The sequence below is a fragment of the Denticeps clupeoides genome, chromosome 11 (assembly GCF_900700375.1).
Source record: "Denticeps clupeoides chromosome 11, fDenClu1.1, whole genome shotgun sequence".
Lineage (NCBI taxonomy): Eukaryota > Metazoa > Chordata > Actinopteri > Clupeiformes > Denticipitidae > Denticeps > Denticeps clupeoides.
Genome location: NC_041717.1, coordinates 2,661,174 through 2,679,796, shown reverse-complemented (window position 1 = coordinate 2,679,796; position 18,623 = coordinate 2,661,174). Strand labels below are relative to the sequence as shown.

General features: G+C 47.4%; 2 protein-coding genes across 7 annotated transcripts in view; both read right to left on the bottom strand.

Annotated features, from left to right (window-relative positions):
• Positions 1-2,460: 2,460 nt before the first annotated feature.
• atoh1a (atonal bHLH transcription factor 1a) lies at positions 2,461-3,574 on the bottom strand. Its single transcript, XM_028996815.1, has one exon. The coding sequence runs from the start codon at positions 3,571-3,573 to the stop codon at positions 2,986-2,988; it is 588 nt and encodes a 195-aa protein (XP_028852648.1). The 5' UTR covers position 3,574; the 3' UTR covers positions 2,461-2,985.
• A 2,294-nt stretch (positions 3,575-5,868) lies between these two features.
• Positions 5,869-18,623, bottom strand: part of grid2 (glutamate receptor, ionotropic, delta 2) — a 307,218-nt gene continuing 294,463 nt past the window's right edge. Inside the window, exons 15-17 of one of the 6 annotated variants that reach the window (XR_003751238.1) lie at positions 13,016-13,256; positions 9,410-9,636; positions 7,878-8,011 (exon numbers count right to left, since the gene is read on the bottom strand). Coding sequence is in view for 2 of the 6 variants with exons in the window: in XM_028996105.1 (XP_028851938.1) it covers positions 7,580-8,011; positions 13,004-13,256 (685 nt within the window). In the remaining 4 variants the exon portion in view is untranslated. Of the gene's footprint in view, positions 8,012-8,807; positions 9,637-9,865; positions 9,944-13,003; positions 13,257-18,623 lie in introns of those variants that run through there. The other 5 variants (XR_003751237.1, XR_003751240.1, XR_003751239.1 and 2 more) reach the window with 5 other exon arrangements.

The window sequence follows — 18,623 nt, the reverse complement described above, 5'->3', positions numbered from 1 at the left end:
AAACACAGCACTCTAATGGAACTTTATAGCGGCTTCATCGTTGTGAGGCACCAGCTATTGAAGACGTAAATCTGGCCCGACCAATGTCGGGCGCGAAGGTCCTGTCCTCTCAACATTCTTTGCCTGGAACCGTTTTCTTCATTCACACTGATGAAGATCCTGTATTCAATTTGAAAATAAAATGGAATAGAATTTCCAATTGGAATAAAATGGAATAGAATGTATGCTGTTGGCATAGTTCTTCTCTACATGGGTGCAGATTTCCAGCTACCGGGGTCAAGTACAACATCAACAAGGAGGACGAGGCTCATTTCTATATATTATAAACGGTAATGAATGTCTGCAATAGATAGGCATGAATAAATAACATATTTGCACTTCAGTTTGCGTCCTGATATTTAGTATTGTATAGTATAGTATAGTATGGTATAGTATATATGTAGTACAGTGCGCATGCGCGTGTTATAAACTCGCACACCGTCGGGGCGAATAATTGCCTCTTCGGTTACGCAAAAAAAAAAAAAAAAAAAAGGTGACGGTGGAGAGAAACGCGACACCGGGCGCACGCGCTCGTACGCAGCCACCCAGCGTGCGCGCGCGCGCGCGTGCACCGTCGGGGGCGTGGCCGCGGGTTTTTTTTTTTTTTTTTTTTTTTCCTCCCTCAACGCCCGTCATCCATCTTTAATGAGACGTGAAACCTCAACTCGAGATGTCGCAGCCTCGCAGCTGTCCGGCCCAGGCGACTCGATGCCACCGGTTGCTGCGCGGCGACAGAAAGGGGAAGTTGAGGGCAGCGCGCCAGCGGCGAGTTCGTGACAATGACAAATGCCGCGGGGTGTTTGGTGGGTGACGGGTGACAGGTTTAATAGATGTCGCATTATCTGCCCTCCGATTTACTACAGTAAACATTATTCACACGTAATGGAGAGAAGTTGTCGCGTGTGGCGTGTCCCTTATCTGAACAGAATTATTCGTTCTGGCATCTGTACTCGAGTCCTCCGTGTCCCCATCCCAGCCACCACGTCAAATGTGACACTCTCATTCGACCCCAACCATTTCTGGCCTCGGCTGCGTCCCCACGCAAGATGAACGGGAAATCCGAGCCCGTGGGCGTCTGGGAGGGTCGCCGGTGTCGCCAGATGGCCGGGATAAAGGTATGGACGGTCGCGGTAAATAATTGAGCGCGCGGCGCGCGTACGTGATATTGTCCTTTATTCTCGGCGCTGATCTGGCGAGGCGAGCGGCGCGACCCCGCGGGTGATTGGTCAGGGTCGTGGGCGGGGCGGACCCGTTCAGAGCAGGGACGCAGGCCAAACTTTAGGAAAACTTTTTTTAAAAAATATATATATATAATAAATAAATACATTTGATGCGTGGAGGGGAGGAGCTAAAGTCCCCAGCCCCGCCCACATATCGGCCTTTTCTAGGCACTGTACAAAATTCTGGATTTGTCGCTGCGTTCTGTACCCTTACTTGGGATATTTTGAAGTTACATTTGCACGATTAATCACTGAACGTGACCTGTTCCCCGTTTATTTTCTGGAAGTCCGCTCGTCCGCGTGCGCGTCGCCCTGCGCACGAGCGGTGCGCGCGACAGACGCACCGAGCAAGTGGCTCCCTTTCTGGAGTCGCGTCCTGAGGGACCGCGCGCTCACCAGCTGACAGCGCGTGCTTGAATGCGGACACCCGACACCCCGCGCCACGGGTCCGACAACAATGGCGCGCAAATTAATAAACACTCCGATTACCATCACGCACGCACACGCACACACACACACACACACACACACATCTTACATCTCAGACTGATCGACACACGACACTGGCTGTCAGGCCTGCGCGCGTCACTTTTATAATCGTAAACACTTTTTATAACTATGCACTTTACTTCAGCGCATATAATCAGATAATCAGGATGCGTGCAGAATTATTACTTTAACTCACGTTGGAGAAAACAGAGCCGAGAGACCCCAAATAAATTCATATTATGCGTGTTAAATAAAGCATTATCTTTTGGGTCATTGATGTCGATGTTGGATATCGATGTTCGATTTCTTCCAGAAATATGTGCAACACTAACTATTTCACACACACATTATGAATTAGTATTATGCATTATTTTAGTAAAATGCTAATAGAATAATCAAATTTAATGAGATCAACAGGACTCCCCTACATGCAATTGTCCTAATAATAAATTCTAATATATATTGTAGGTAATAAATCTGAGTGTGAGTGTATGTGTGGGGGATGTTTTTTCCACTAATTACCATAACATTCCAAAAAATGTATTTAAATAGAATTTGAGGAAATAAAGAGTGGCAGAAAAAATGTTGTGTTCAGCTCGTTTTATTCGTTCAAATCAGCGAATGGCAGACTGCTTTAGTTCAGCAAGTGTATCATTTCCAGTAGAAAAAAAAGGCAAGAACCAAAAGAAATAAATATTCATCATTCACCTCCTCCATGTCAAAGAAACAGACTTTTTTTTCACGGAAAATCCCCCTCAAAAAAATCTTTGAACAAGTGTACAAAACAAGTCTAATGGCTACATTAAATATGTTCCTCGGATTGGCAGTATAATCTACTACTCACATTACAAATGCTATTTGGTCCACGACAAACGCATGTCGCTCAAGCCTGTGGCTCGTCTTTAAAGTGCACGTATTTTATCTTTTTTTTTTTGTTTTTTTAGAAATCGCAAAGCAAATTCTAACAGGGACAAAAACGTTAGAGCCACAAGCCCAATATTCCTATAAACCTTCATATTCGTCGGCATATTTGTCGCTGGAAGACGGCGGAGAGCCCATGGCAGTGCTGTGGAGGACAGTGGTCATGGCAGAGGGGTCCTGTCAATGTCACACGGCGCGGCTCGTCCCGCGGGCGGAACGTGGGACCGGTGTTGCCAAATCAGCAAATAAATCACCCCAAACATTGGCAGCGCGGTTGCCAGGTCCGCTGATTCTGAGCGAGATATTGGCAAAGGCTTCAGAACGGCCGCGGCCTGGCCAGCTTCAGGTCGGGCAGCTCGTCCTCGCTCTGCGGCTCCGTGTGCGCCTCGTCCGAGTCGCTGAAGTGCGAGTGCGGGGAGAACTCGCCGTCGCTCCGGTTCGAGCGCGGGGACGAGCCCTCGCCCGGGGACGAGCCCTCGCCCGGCGCGCCCGCGTCCAGGAAGGCGGGGAAGGGCTGCGCCGAGTCCGCTCGGGCCCCGGGCCCCTGCAGCAGGTCGGACAGCGCGTTGATGTAGATCTGCGCCATCTGCAGGGTCTCGTACTTGGACAGCTTCTTGTCGTTGTCGAACGCCGGGATGACGCTGCGCAGCTCGTCGAACGCGTGGTTCAGGCCGTGCATGCGGCGACGCTCGCGCGCGTTGGCGGCCATGCGCCGCTGCTTCTGCACCCCGTTGGCGGCCTTGGCGGGCTTGCCGGGCGCGGCGGCGGCGCAGGGGGGTGTGGGCGGCGAGGACACGCCCTCGGGGCCGGAGCCAGGCGAGCGGTCGGCGCGTGGCGCGCGGGTGGCGAGCCAGTCCGGCGTCGCCGGTCCCCTCGAGTCCCCGTGCAGGTGCAGAGCGTCCATGTCGCGGGTGCTTCTTCCGTCTCGCGGCGCCGCGGCGCGTTTAAAAAGCGGCACGCGCCGGGCGCGCCCCCTCCGCGCGCCTGGTCGCGTGGCGCGCGGACCAATCGCGAGGCTCGGGCCAGGCGCGTGCACGCGGCCAATCGCGAGTGGCCGTGGAGCCCGAGAGAGGGGGGTAATGCGTCCCCGCGGGACAAAGTCGGCACGAACGCGACTTCAGAGGCGTTTTTTTAGGGGGGGTGACAAAATCCACGCAAAAAAAAAGGTCTTTTTCGTTTTTTCTAATTTGATTTTTTTTTTTTTGTAGGTTTGTGTTTTCAGTCCTTTATTTTCTCCACACAATCCGAACCCCCCCCCAAGATTACTAGCCAGATACAGAAACGTATAAAATATACAAATAAATAATTAATAAAAAGTAAATTATGAATTTTATTTAAAAAAAAACAACTTCCTCCCGCCTTCCTCTCCACTTTCACTCCTTTGATCGGGCGCACGGAACGCCCTGTCGCTGGAAAAGCTGGCATACGTCATTTCGTTTATTAAAATTAATAATCCTGCATTGTTTCGGACGGCGTATGAAAGTGTGTGTGTGTGTGTGTGTGTGTGTGTGTGAGATGTATTTGTGGAGGAAGCCCCTGCATTTATTCATGAAGTGGCGGAGCGGACCGGCGCCGACTCTGAGCGGCTCCTGAAGGCGCAGCCGCGGGCCGGACGGGACAGTCCCTCTCTGTCGCATTGGACACGCTCGGGGGTCACAAAACGCCGCGCGGCGGGGCTTCATTCCGGTCGCCAGGGAAACGGGCGTGTTTCCATAAGCCAATAAATAATCATCATCATCATCGTCACTAGATTAAAACGCGACGCATCTTCCGCCAGGTTCCAGAGAGCCGAACCTTGTGATCCCACCAGAACCTTCATCCGTTCCCGGCGGAACGACGTGGGACGTCTCACATCCTCCTTTCTGTGCGTTTTACACGGAACTCTTCATTTGATCGTTTTTGTTGTAAATGGTTCATTAAAAATAAAATCTACATCTTCGTTAAATTTCTCATTTTCAGAAGTGCAGAAGGAAACACTTTGTAACGTGCCAGTTTATTTTGTACCTTTCTATTCATTTCGATTCAGTCATAATAATTATAACATATCGGATTTTATTGAAAAATCTACCTAAATTAATACAAGCTGCAGAAAAAAATATGGCTAGAGGCAGACAGCTAGAACTAAAGATTTAAAACAATAAGTTCAGGGTAAATCAGAAAAATGGGTTTGTGAACCCGGATCTTCAGTTTCTAAAAAAATGAAGCATTTCTTCTATTCTCTTTTTTTCGTGCAGGGCAGGTGAAGCTGTAAAATGACGTTTTTTTGTCCATTCACAGCAGGTTAATGACAATATAACAGACATCACAGTAATTAATGACTGTCTATTAACAGGATTAAGAATTAAGAGTCGCAACAACACTCACGATCGAGCATTCCCAATAAATCAGACTAAATATGAGGGCCAGCACTTTTGTACTTTTTATTGAAGGAGGAGTTAAAAGGCAGGACTTGTATCTGAACAGTTTCCGTCTGAGCAGCAGACTCAGCCCCGCTTCTCAGCGCCGCAATTCAGTCGCTCGCCTGGGCGCCACCTGGTGACCTTATAGAGCAACTGCACCCCACTACCCCGATAGATCGATCTATCTATCTATCTATCTATCTATCTATCTATCTATCTATCTATCTATCTATCTATCTATCTATCTATCTATCTATCTATCTATCTATCTATCTATCTATCTATCTATCTATATTTGTTTTTTGAATTTTAATTCTAAATATATTACATAGATAAAACCGCTCATGTCATGATAAAAGGGTAGTAGTAGCCTAGTGGGTAACACACTCGCCTATGAACCAGAAGACCCAGGTTCAAATCCCACTTACTACCATTGTATCCCTGAGCAAGACACTTAACCCCTAAGTTGCTCCGGGGGGGGGGGGGGGGGAATCTGTCCCTGTAACTACTGATTGTAAGTCGCTCTGGATAAGTGCGTCTGATAAATGCTGTAAATGTAAATGCTGTAAATGGAAATGATAAAAAATGAACTGCGAGAAGCCACCTTGTGGCAGAGAGTGAAAACTACAAGTGGAAAATTGTGAATTGAATGTAAAGCCAGTAAACTGTAAACTGAACACATACACATTCCATCAACCCGCTGCATTCTCAAAGTCGTCTTATTTTCTTCATGTAGCTGTGAGATTCCGGGCAAAAAGAAAGATGGTTGTCACGATGACAAAGATGACAAGAACATAGCACTTTATAAAACATGTTTATTAGACAAATTATACACAGAAAGCTTTGCCACTTGTAACAGAGGCCTTTTTTCCCGTCAGAACAATATGCAACACATACAACAAAATAGGCCTATATTAAATACTGTACATTATCATCAGCTGGAAATGATCAAGTAATCCTGTACATACTATGTATGAAATTAAAAATGTTACAGGCATAGCAAGTATTGCATGCGTCTTTTACCAGAAACAACTTGCCTCCTCTTAGATGAAGACGAAATAAAAATGCCATGGTGGGACTGACAGCCGGGTGAATGTGACTGCTAACTTGCTAGGCTCTTAAAGATATACGACTTTTATCTCCAGTAAAAAAAAAATAATATCATTCACATGTAAAATATTCCCTTTTTCTTTTTCTTAAATTCTCTTAAACATCTGTTCATTTAGACTAAATAAAAAAAATGTATTCTAAATAAAAATAGTTCCTATCAGCGCTCGGCAGCCATAGCTGGAGAAGAAAGTACATCTAGGCTTGCATCAAACACGGCTCCTGTTCTCTACTCACAAACAATTTGCAGTTTTATTCCTGAAGGTAAACAAACTCAAAGCTCGTCCTAAACAGCTAACATTAGTAAATATTAATACAGTGTTAGTGAAAAAAGGTCTTTTTTTTTCTCTGCTCTTTTTAGGCCCCACCCTCAAAAAGGAAGAAACAATAAAAACGCCGCACCATGAAGCCCTGTTTAAACCATTAGACTTTTATAAAACATTACATTTAAATATTACCCCTTATCGTAGAAGAAATGGAATAGAAAGTGTGGCGAGGAGTGGCGCCCCCACCGGGCAGAAGTGCTGTACTGGGACCCCACAGAAAATTGGCCCCTGCGGGCGCCGCCCCATTCCGAGGATCCGTCTGTCACGTACGGCAGCTAGCTGGTGGCACTTAAAATGGAAACTACTGTACAAAAATGTTGTGACTCTTGTCTTGTTTCGTTTGTTTTATTGAGCCCTGGTGTGACAATGACACGGAATGAGAGAAAAAGGACCTTGACGATGTGACCTGAAGAGAAAATTACAATGGCACTCAAGCAGTTTCAGAACTGAAAAAAAAGGAAACAAACAATAAGAAGAACAGACAGCTCAGAACAATTATTATTATTATTATTATTATTATTATATATTTTTTTTGTTTTACTCTCTGACCAAACACATTCCACGCAATAAGATTTGTTATACTTAAAAGAAAGTCATTAAAAGACACGTACACCACGTACAGCCACAGCTCTGAACTGTTGACTGGCGTGGATGCCACTTGTCACTCGTCTGAGTTCTTTTTTTCGTTTCGCCTGCTCTCCTGTAGAGAGTCTGTGGTGACGGGGACACGTCTCCCGAACCCCTCTGCTCGGACGCTGCGTGTGGCGGAGTCAGGGATTATTGCGGGACGTGCGGTTCTTTAATTGGAGAGAGACCTCCTCCAGTCCCATTAAAAATGCGACTCCTTAAATGCTTCATATAAAAAAAAAAACCCAAGAGAAAGGGGCGAGTCGACCCCCCGAGAAGGACAACGACGACGACGACATTACAACGCCTCCCTCGAACGGTGGGTGGGTGGGCGGGTGGTGTCGGGAAGGACCAGTTCTCCCTCGCGGTGCCAACAAAAAAAACCCCGTAAAAATCTGTTCTGTACATTTCTATCTGGTGTGTCCGTGTGGTCTGTGTTCCGGCGCCGAGCTCATATGGACGTGCCCCTGTCCGGGTCGTTGCCGTAGCCGAAGTTGGGCGCGGGGGTGGGCTGGTACGGGATGCTGGACATTGTCTTAATGGGGCTGCGGAAGAAGCCGCCGTTGGGGGCCCGCTGCCGGAAGGGCCCGCCGCCAGTCCGGTGGTCCTGCACCGAGCCGTACGCGAAGCCGGCGACCGCTTTGGCCGAGAGGCTGCGGCTGAGGGTCTGGATCTGCTCGGGGATGAAGGTGGTGGTGGTGATGTGGGTGTTGCGGAAGTCGCTGATCTGCTCCAGGGCCTGGCGCGCCGCCGGCATGGAGTCCATGTCCAGGGGGGTCAGGTCGATGGAGGAGGTGGAGAACTGCTTGTGGGGACTCTCGTCCTCCGTGCACAGGCTGTTAACCCGGCGGTGGAGGTGCTCCAGGTCGATTTCCTTGTCGTCCTGTGAATGGAAGAGACAGGAGGGAGAGAGGTGGCGCGGGAAGGGGAAAAGGACGAAAAGAGAGAAGAGAAAGAAAAGAGGAAGGGAGTGAAGGTTGTTACAGGAGTAAAGGGTAGAATAATTTGGGGTTTATAGTGAGGTGAGAAGGTGTGTGGTTTGAACACGGGGATGGTAGAGCACGGGATGATGGGATTGGCGATTGGAGGCGCGGTGGGTCCGGTTAGTTTCATGTAAGCCGACGGGGACGATGGAAAGGTTGGTGAGGTGGTGCAATGTGACAGGAGCGCCGTGGGTGGGGTTGGAGGACAGAGGGGGGCAGAAAAGGCAGAGACTGAGCTTCGTTGAGAGAACACACACACACACACACACACACACACACACACACACACACACACACACACATTTCCAGAGAGGTGCAGGTAAAGGGATCTAGAGGAGATTTGCATTTACAAGGGTGGGATTTTCATTCCTCGAGGGTCTTCCTGATCGATACAGGATCTCAAAAGGCAAACTAACAAGAAATGTGTGTGTGTCTGTGTGTGTGTGTGTGTGTGTGTGTTAATGGCTACACTTCACACAGCTGAATTAAATATGGTGGATTCTGTCAACAAGCATGAATATAATATACTGAACATAAAAACGAACATACTTCAGTGTGGCATAAAGGCAAATGACTAGCAATGCATTCATCACAAGTAAATTAGATACATAAAAACGATTCTATGCATTCTATTGTATATATTCTATTATTTAGCATGATTCAGTAAAAAAATAAAACAGTTTTAATTTATTGCACCTTAAAACGTTCCTTTTTAAGAAGGGGCGTGTCTGAGGAGAACCTTCATGTATTTACACTCACAGACGGGGCGCTGGGTGGCGGCTCAGGGCCCGAGAGCTCAGTAGGTGCGGTGGGGTGTGGTTAGGGCTGGGGTCAGGGGAGGGATTTCTCTCTGGGGGGCGGGGCCTGTACACGGGCGTGGGGAGGGACGGTGTGAAAGGTCACGGGTCACGAGGGGAGATGAGAGGCTGAACTCCGCATGCTGCGTCCGGCCTGAGCGACGGTAAGACAACAGGTACTACTGTATTTCATTCAAGCGTTTCTAATCACTGAGGTAACATTTTTACATTAAATCTCCATTTAAGGTGAATAAAGTCTGCTGAGAAGTAAAAAGGGGGGCCCGAGGGAGGGAAGGACGTGTAAAAAGCAAACCAGGCACTTCAGACTTCTGTCTGCATCATAAAAAAAGAAGGAGGAATGAGGGAGGTGGGTGGGACCAGCGATCAGCCATGAACTTGAACTTTGACCTCAGCAGTCAAGGCCTGCCTCCGAGGCGGTTCATCTCCTTGCTACTAATTTTCCAGGAAATAAATCAGTAAAACGTGTCCAACGTCCGGGACCTCTGGGAATGTTGGCATCTGTCCCGGTGTAAGGGTGGTGAGGTGAGGGGGCGGGGTCACTGCTGGCAGAAGATGGAGCGGGGCGGCAGCGTGAAGGTGTGTCTGAGGGAGGAGTCCAGCGGGGCGGCGCAGCACGCGGGGGACAGGTGGTTCTGGGCGGTCCGCAGCGCGAGCGTGATCTCGGCCGGTTTCTCGCCCCGCCGCGCCGGCGGCCCGTCCGGCTGCATCTGGCGATGGGCGGAGATGGGCGAGGATGGGCGGGCGTGTGTTAGTCAGTGAGAGACAGACAGACGGACGGACAGACAGACAGCAGAGGTGGAGCAGGCGGGTGGGAGGACGAGAGAGGGGAGGAGAAGTGATGAGAAGGCAGGGATGAGTAGAGAAGACAACAGTCAGTACACAGTTGCGTTGTTTGTTTGTTTGTTTGTTTGTTTGTTTGTTTGTTTGTCCAGATACCTGGAAAGGTGAGATGTAAAAATGGCATTTTGCATTGCTCTCCCACGCCTGCTTTTACCCTCAACACAGAGTACTTATCTACAAAACAGAACAACAACAGAAAAAAAGGAGCGAAATCGTTCAGGCAGTGACAGGAAATCAGACATGACTGACAGATCAAACAGCCTGAGAAGGTTGTGTGGAGCCCGGTGGTCTCTCCTGGTGGGCATCGTGAGGACCACCTGGTCTCCAAACAATCTCAGCAGCAGAATGAAAGTGCAAACATCTGCGAGAAAAAATAATAATAAGAAGAAGAGGAATTCTTGTTCGGCCCTTATGGGAACAAGAGCGGCAGCCTGACCCGGCGGCATGGCGGTGTTTTATTTCTGAGCCGGCTGGATCTGAAGATTGACCGGTGGCATGCCATAATAACAATAATAATAATACTAATAGGAAAAAGCTAAATTTCATATTAAATAAATCATAGCACTTGAGTTGACATGGGTAGGAAGTGTTTTTTTTTTTTAATTTTTGTAAAAGCACCGTTTGACGTGGGGAGGAACTTGTTTTTTAATTTCGTAAAGTGACTGTAATATCAGTCCCAGGTCACATGACAGAGAAGCAGCAACGTGTCACACATGTGGACAAACGTACAGCGTGTTAGGGGGACAGACAGGACTCATGGCGACATACAGTGTGTGCGTCATGTAGGGTGTGTTACAGTTTAAATGACACAGATGTAGACTCCCAGATCGGCCAGAACATCAGCAGAACAGGACTTCTATTACTCAGAGATGTCAGCGATTGAGAAACGCTGGAGAAGCAGCAGATGAAAAAAGAATGGGTGACAGATGAAGAAATTAAAAAATCCAAAAAGAACAAGTAAGAGTGTAGTGTAATCGCTGCCAGCAGCTAATCATATTTCTGGCAACACAAGAGATTTACCCCATTTCCATCTACTGTGTTCAGGTGTGTGTGTGTGTGTGTGTGTGTGTGTGTGTCCATGCATTCAACTCTACCTCTGAAGTCTCTGGTCAGGCTCCTCTGAGCCCAGTGTGACTCAGCCACAGCAAATGGGAGTTCTGGCCCATGCCAGAGTGTATAACACTGTCATTGCAACGATGGAAAAATGAATGTGAAATGCAAAAAACAGCGGGGTGACAAAAAGGCTAAATAAAACGAATAAAAAAAGAACACTGTCCATGGACGAACGCTCATGTTTCGTTTTTGGAATGTTGCATGCTCTGCAAATGGGAAGTCTATGTTAAATTGATATAATGCGGTGGTTGAAATGCATTAAATTTTGTTGAAGGAACCTTGGCAGGAAGAGGGCTGTCACTTGGTCGCTCATAACTAAAACATTTAACTACAAGGATGCTGAGAACAAGGGAACCTGGAAATGGTACAAAATATTCATGAACATGGACCACGCCTTGAAAAAAATGGCTGTCATGGATGTCACCTGGGGATGGCGAGTAAAAGATGAGAGAAATGGGTTCTTCATCCATTTCAAGTCCCCCCTACACTAATATAACCATTAACCAGGATCGTTTTTTGGCAAGACGAGTTGAAGTGATACCTTTGTTCATTTCAAAGAATCCAAACCTGATTCTCTCATGGTGGTACAGTTGTAGTCAGAATTATACCTCCGTCATGGACATCAACGTCCATCATGGGTGTTCAATGAAAATAATGGGTTGAGATGAGGGTTTTTGGAAGGCCATTGCAAGACCTTGATGATAGCCTGTGAAGTGACAATCTTTGCAAAGCGGCAATGCTTCCCAATGACTGGGAGCCGGTTTATATTCAACTGTCTGAACTGAAGATCTTAGAAATGGACCCACAAAGGAAATTGGTGAAACCCTGTGAAATGACATGACATTCCTGTCCCTGATATGGGTGGCTGTGACGTAGGATTGGTAAGTGTGGGGTTGACACCCTTGGCTTAGTGTGTCAGCAGGTCAACTGCAGAGTTAGCTGACTTCTAGACTGCAGCCACCCAACCACCGAAGGAGGTGGGCGTCCACACGAAACGCTGGGATTTTTCCAATGGGACGAGTGTGTCACCACTCTGTAGCTGTAGATGGTGTGACACGTCTGGAGTGTCGCGGCGTCTGCAGTGTCTTGCACGCCTCAATCTCCCTCGTCTCTTCACCTCGCTGTGATAAAGATGGCGGGGTGCTGCTTGTGACTCTTTGTTGCAGGTTTGGTCACACTGACAGATGAAAGCTGCTGGGATTGTGTGTGTGTGTGTGTGTGTGTGTGTGTGTGTGTGTGTGTGAGAGGGAGGGGGGGGCACAAGGCAGGGGGTGCGCGACACAAAGCTTCGCTCTCTGATCAAACGCACTTTCAGTTGGTGTGTGCATGTGGTGTAGCAGCCCAGTGGGATCAAACCCCAACTGTGCTGGGAAATGTGTGTGTGTGTGTGTGTGTGTGTGTGTGTGTAAGCTCACTGTCTGAATGATGGATAGGCTGGGGAAGGTTCCACTATTAAGACAGGAAATAATAATTATACTAATATATACTATATACTAATATACTAATAAACTAATAATTTATCAATTTTTACTGGGAACATAATTACTGTAGCTATTTATATAAAACTCATTATCATACACTAGTATTTTTTCCTCTAAACACACTATTTTTTACTGTTCATAATGTTGGGAGAGCAAATAGATTTAATGACAACACACACAAATAATTGAACAAATAAAACAGTGTATTTCACACTGAAAACAAAACCAATGTTTTATGTTTGATTAACTGTTAACTGGCCCCAGTCTAGGGTGAATATTTTTACGTATTGATCCTGCTAGTCTGACATAACTAGTGTCTCATAAAAGTGCAGAAACGCTTCAAGACACAGTTTACAACAACGGATGAGAAATGTCATCGCCATGCACATCTGACCAAGTTCATTCACATTTAGATTATAACTCATTCTGAAGGAATTGATGACTGGGTTAATGGTGAATATAGTCCATCTTAAAAGAACAGAGAGTCTTTTTGTGACAATGAAATATAAAAAATAATTATCCATTTAAATTTAAAGGGCGGGAGAAGGTGATTTGGCCTAAAGTGCAAAATTGTAAAGCACATTAATCATGCATTCCCACTGTCCCCTGCCTAGGGGGCGCTGTAACGCTTCGCACTCACATTGGAACTCACCTCTTTGGAGGGCACGCGGGAGCCCTTCCGCCGAGTCCACCAGGTCTCCACTATGGCAATAAGGCAGGAGAGGACCACACCGGCCGCCAGGACGCAAAAGACGCCGGCGAAGCTGTGGATGTCCAGGGCGCTGCCGCGCTGTCGGCTGTTCACTGAGGAGAACATGTCACATGGGCTGTCACGTGGCCACCACTTCAGCTTCAAGACGTCCATGTCCCCGTTCTGCTGCAGCTCCAGGATCCTGACGAACAAACAGCCCAGAGCCCGCTGTCGTTAAACCATAAGAGGCAATTTGTGCAAAGTCCTCCGGCCCCCCATTTCTGAAACAACAAGAACATCGAGGGTTTGCCTCGCTCCAACCCCCGCTCCGGCATCTCAGGAAGCCTCGGCCGTGGCAATCAGCTGATGAGTGGAGTCAGCCGTAAAAGGGAGAAAAAGCCCCGTCTCAGATATTTCCCATCTGCAACCGCAGCTCGAGTGGTTAATGGCCTTCTAAAAATATGGCCGCTTCCACTGAAACCGACTGTCCATACGGGCTCTGGACACTAGAGGGCAGTATCTCCGCACGACTCCGGGCACACAGAAATCGCGGCGTTCCCTTGCGCCGAACGTTGCTTGTAACAACTGTAATAACCCGGCGAAGGCAGATGAATTATGGCACGATTAGGCATCACAGTTCGGCCCCCTTCATTGACCGAGTGTGCGCTGCTTTGCCGTATTTGCCGTGCAAGGCGGAATGTAACAAGTCTGCTACGGAGCCCATTAGGACGGACAAAAATGGCCAAAACGTGTGAATTTACTGACTAACTGCTGCTGGCTGAGGGCCTGGGAGCCAAATGCACATTAATCCAAGGCACCGGAGGCTCTGAAAGGGCTTTTTATTGAGTTCTTTTGTCCACTGAAAGATGGCTGTGTATTCAAAATATTTCAATGAACAAAATGAAGAGCAGAATTACCAGTGAAGGATGAACACTGAATGGTTCTATTTTTAATATAGTAATATTGTTATGTAGTATCTTGATATGTGTATACATGCATGAATATAAGCATGCACATTCTGCCAATCAAACGTTAAACATATACTTGTACCTGCACTTGGTAACGTGTCCTGAAACTGTCATAAAGTTAAATATACTGTTCAGTGTAACTGTAAGTAAAGGAAGAACTTTTAATTTTTTCCACACATGTTGTAAAGAATCAAATTTAATCCATGTTGTGCCAGTGCAGCAGAGGGATAAAGCAGTCAGACACGCCTGCTGTTACTCTTTCACACGACTTCTCAGAAATAAATGAAGTTGGGACAGATAACAGACGATTGAAAGGGCTCGAAAATGAAAAGTAGAGAAAAATGAATGGAAAAATCATCCATTATTTCTGCAAAAGAGGATTCTGCTCAACAAAACTGGTCCCGTCACTTAAAAAAAAAGAAGAGGAAATAATCAGAGTGTGACTATACTGCCATAACCATACATCATTCCAGAAACATAATTAAAGGATGTGACATTGGCATCAAACCGGAACCACTCTGACAATGGCTGCTTGATAAAAGTATGGATTACCCATCTTAAAACAGGGCACGGAAAAACACACCGAGTTTTATTAGCAACCCAAACACGGGCCCTGACTGACACATTTCACTCCGATCAGCCAGGCGCACTGTGAAACGTAATTACGTGCGGTGGAAGGGTCCGCGGGTTGTCCAAAAACAGCTCTTTGCTGCGTGATTGACGGCTGCCGCGGTGAAGGCCGCGAGAGGCAGCTTTAATGCCGGGAGCTATCTCTCTTTTAGGCAAATGTTGAGATGCTCGGGGAATGAACTTTCGCTTTTATTACCGGACGAGCTTTCTCATAAATGCCACTTTTCACCGCCTGATTCAGTCGGCTCCAATATTCGCGCGCTTTCCGGCGTTCTGCCGTTGTAAGTGTCAGCGCCCTGATGACCCCGTGCACTTACAGATGTGCCCTGATCACAGGGTCTGCATGTGGCGCGGAGACGAGTTGCCATTTTCAGTAACGTGCTCCGGGTCGTCCAGTCCCCCCCCCCCCCCCCCCCCCCCCCCCCCCCCCCCCCCCCCCTTTTTTTTTAAAGGATCCATTATGTTAGCAGCGAAAGATCCGGAACCCGCTGCTTTCAGCTACGGAGGAGCGGGAAGCGGCGGGGAGGATAAATGCGGACACTTTGCTGCCTTCGTTCCATTTATTTATTTATTTCATTCTTTACCCGACTCGCCTCACGCGGAGCCGGGGTTGTAAATCACGGATGCGGGACAAAAGGAGACACACGCCTCTCACATTTCTCCGATGGTGCTTCCGCCGAAGTGGAAATCCATTCGGTGCGGCCACGTAGGCGATAACGAATCATTTGAGTCCTTTCACGATGACCCGCCCGCTCACAAAATACGCTCCATTGTAAGGTTTTTTTTTTTGTTGTGGGTGGCCTTGAAGGCCCATCGACCACCTCACTCGACAGAGTCCTGTCACTCAGCATCATTGTCCGTTTCTGAATGTGGAAATGAATCCCGAGCTGAGGGTGCCAGTCATTTTTGGGGGGTTTTAATGGCTGCCGAGGACCCCTGCTCTGAAGAATCCACGTTAATGACCTTTATAGTTCAAACAGCTGGTCCTCGGCAAATGAACACCCTTTGCGTTTGGTGAATTAACGCCCCGGCGTTCCCGACAAATTGAGACCGCCGCGACCTGTCAGCGCTGCGGCGTCCGCCGGGAATCAGCACCCGGAGTTCGCCCTTGAGGAACGCGGAGCCCCGCTGTCCTCCACGCTCCGGAAGAGTGATGACAGAAGACATCAGGAAGCCACGAGCTCCCCTGGGTGTGTCGAGTAGCCCCGCCTCCTCGGATAGGCCACCGACCGGAGTCGGAGGAAGCAGCGAGGGTTCAAGGTCGCCCCTCGGTCTATAACCCCCCCGCATCGCCGCATCACTCACCCACCCCTCAATATTCCTGCCATTTATCTGATCTTTAGGGCTTCCCTTGTTCCTGCGTTCCTCATTTTCGCTCTTGCCCTTTTCTTTCTCTCTCACATATAGACTTCCTTCAGCAGGAGTAATAACACGAGCAGGACAAGAACTTCCATGCAAGAAGGTGCTCTGCTCTCCACTTCTGTCTCCATATCTAACGTGTGTTACAAGGTGTTAAAAGAAGATCATCCACATTTAATCGTTAATCTTTACAGAGGAGTGTGTAGTTTAATAATGACAAGCCAACACATTCATGTACTTGTAATGGCAACCAAACTGAGAGGAGAGGTGCCCAGATGTTTAACTGAATGCAGTCTGGTGACTGTCCCTCATCGGAATGGACGTTAAAGCCGGACCCACGCTATCTGGGGCACCTGGTTTACTGCGGTAGACTTTTATACCCCCATCTTGCTTGAGCAACACACGTTAAGGCACAAGGGAGTACATTTTGAAGACGTGTTGTGTCTGCTGACGGCCATTAAAGGGCCGGTTCTAACATGCTAACATCATGGCAGCAGGGAAACGCGACCAGGCCACATCCTTCTACTGCTCTGTGGTCCAGATCCCATGTTCGTACACCTTTCTGTCATTTTGTGCCACAAAAATGTATTTCTTATTTTCTCATGTCCCTTCAGTGCCTGGCAATATATATTGGGGGTGGGGGGTGTCCACATATTCATGCGAATGCAGGGCGCTGCGTGGGAAGGCTGCACAATTGTTGCATGTCGCAAGAACCCAACAAACCTTAAATTCTATTATGATTGAGATAAATCTCCAGCCTGCCATCCCGTAGCGTGGTGAGTCTGCCTCCTGGGCTCTGTGCGTACTGTGGACTTGCCGATGCTGTTGCCATGGCACCCAACTGCAGCAGAAACGATCACATGTTATTAGATGTCTCTGACAGCAGCAGACAAACTACTTGATAAGACCAGAGAAAGGACGAGACGGGGAGGTAGGGGAGGGCAAACAAACGCTGGTATTTTCTTGCCTGACAAAACAAATTATAACATCAGAGAATCAGCGAAAAATGTTGCCCTGATTCAGAGCGATGGCTGTATCTCTGCTTCACAATCCCACTGGTGATAAACACACACGACCACACGTTCATTCACTCAAACACTGTAATGCCCACCTCCTTTAACACGGAGACGCATTGAGAGTCAGAAAACTTTATATGTTAGTTAAAGCAAAGTGAGGAAACATCTCAGACAACCTCTCAGTGTTCAGAGTCAAACAAGCAAGCACCACTAGACCAGCAGCCCAACTGTGGCTTGCAATTTGCAACTAATGCATCTCATTTTAATGCATAAAAGTGTATCAGTGAAATAATCTACCAACCATAATCAGTACATCTACATTTTAGGACGTTGCTAATGCACCTACACTCACATCTATGCACACACCCACGTAGATAAAATCCTGCACTCCTCAACATTCACTCCAATTATCCACAGCAACTCCACGACTGGCGAGAGGTGGGAGAGGATTTCATCCAGCCCTCACTCCATCCACTGCCAAATCTCTCCGCCCAGTCGGAGGGCCTCCAACTGCACATTCATACCCGGCTAACCCAGCGGAAAAAAAGGACGCTGATAACAAATGTCAAGGTGGATTCTCGAGAACAAGACACACTCTGAGCTGGAATTACTCACTACCACACTCATCCTCTTCAACTAGAAAGCCCTGCCATTTTATCAAGCCAGTCATAATTGTTGTTACAACAGCAGGTAGTGGACAAAAGAATGTATATTTCATGCATTGTACACTATTCTGCATGATTATACTAAATGAATGTGTATTTATTGCTACCTTTGACCTTACTGTGAATAAATGGAACACCATGCAGAAGATATACATTTTTAACAAAATGTCAAGGAACCATGTAGTTTGTAATGCATTTCTTCTGTACCATTACATCACAGACCTTACAGTTGTATGGAAGGACTTGCCCGGGGGACGTTATGAGTTTTGACAGCAGGCCCAAAATAGCATAGCTGTAATACCAAAGTCAATGTGATGAAAGTGCGAAGGGCAGGATTTGTGGCTTCCCACACTCTCCGATTGGTGAAGGAACTCGGTGGTTCCACAGGAAGGTTCCTCAGCAGATCCAGCAACATCAGCGTTAACATCAAGAGTCCAGAGTCCAGCAACATCAGCGTTAACATCAAGAGGTCAGGAAAAGAGAAGAGGGGTTGCCAGGTCTGGGATGCCAGAATCCCCTCTGAGATGCTGCAGTGGGCTAATCAATGAAATGTGCAGGGTGCCTGCTCGAACCCCACCCTCCGCCTGTCAACTGTCTGCCACTCCAGGCAAATCTCATGCAAATGCTCACCACCTACTGGTACAAGAGATTGTTCGACATGACCACGTCCTGAGTTGTTTCTGATGGATGGATGAGGATGTTCATTTACATACTGATCATAAAGCAAAAACAAAAACATATCATTTTTAACCATGGTTAAGACAAAAAACAATTCCGGCTTGTGCCATGATAACACCTTTAAGCCTTTTTCGGGGAATCGGTCTCAGTGCTATGAAAATAAATATGACGTATGATTATTTATTTTGGAATTTCAACAAGGCTTTTGATTCTGAATCAGGAAAACAAAGCAAAGATCTGCTATTGAAAATGA

Coding starts and splice junctions, on each gene's coding strand:
- atoh1a (XM_028996815.1), bottom strand. CDS start 3,573: ATGGACGCTCTGCACCTGCACGGGGACTCGAGGGGACCGGCGACGCCG.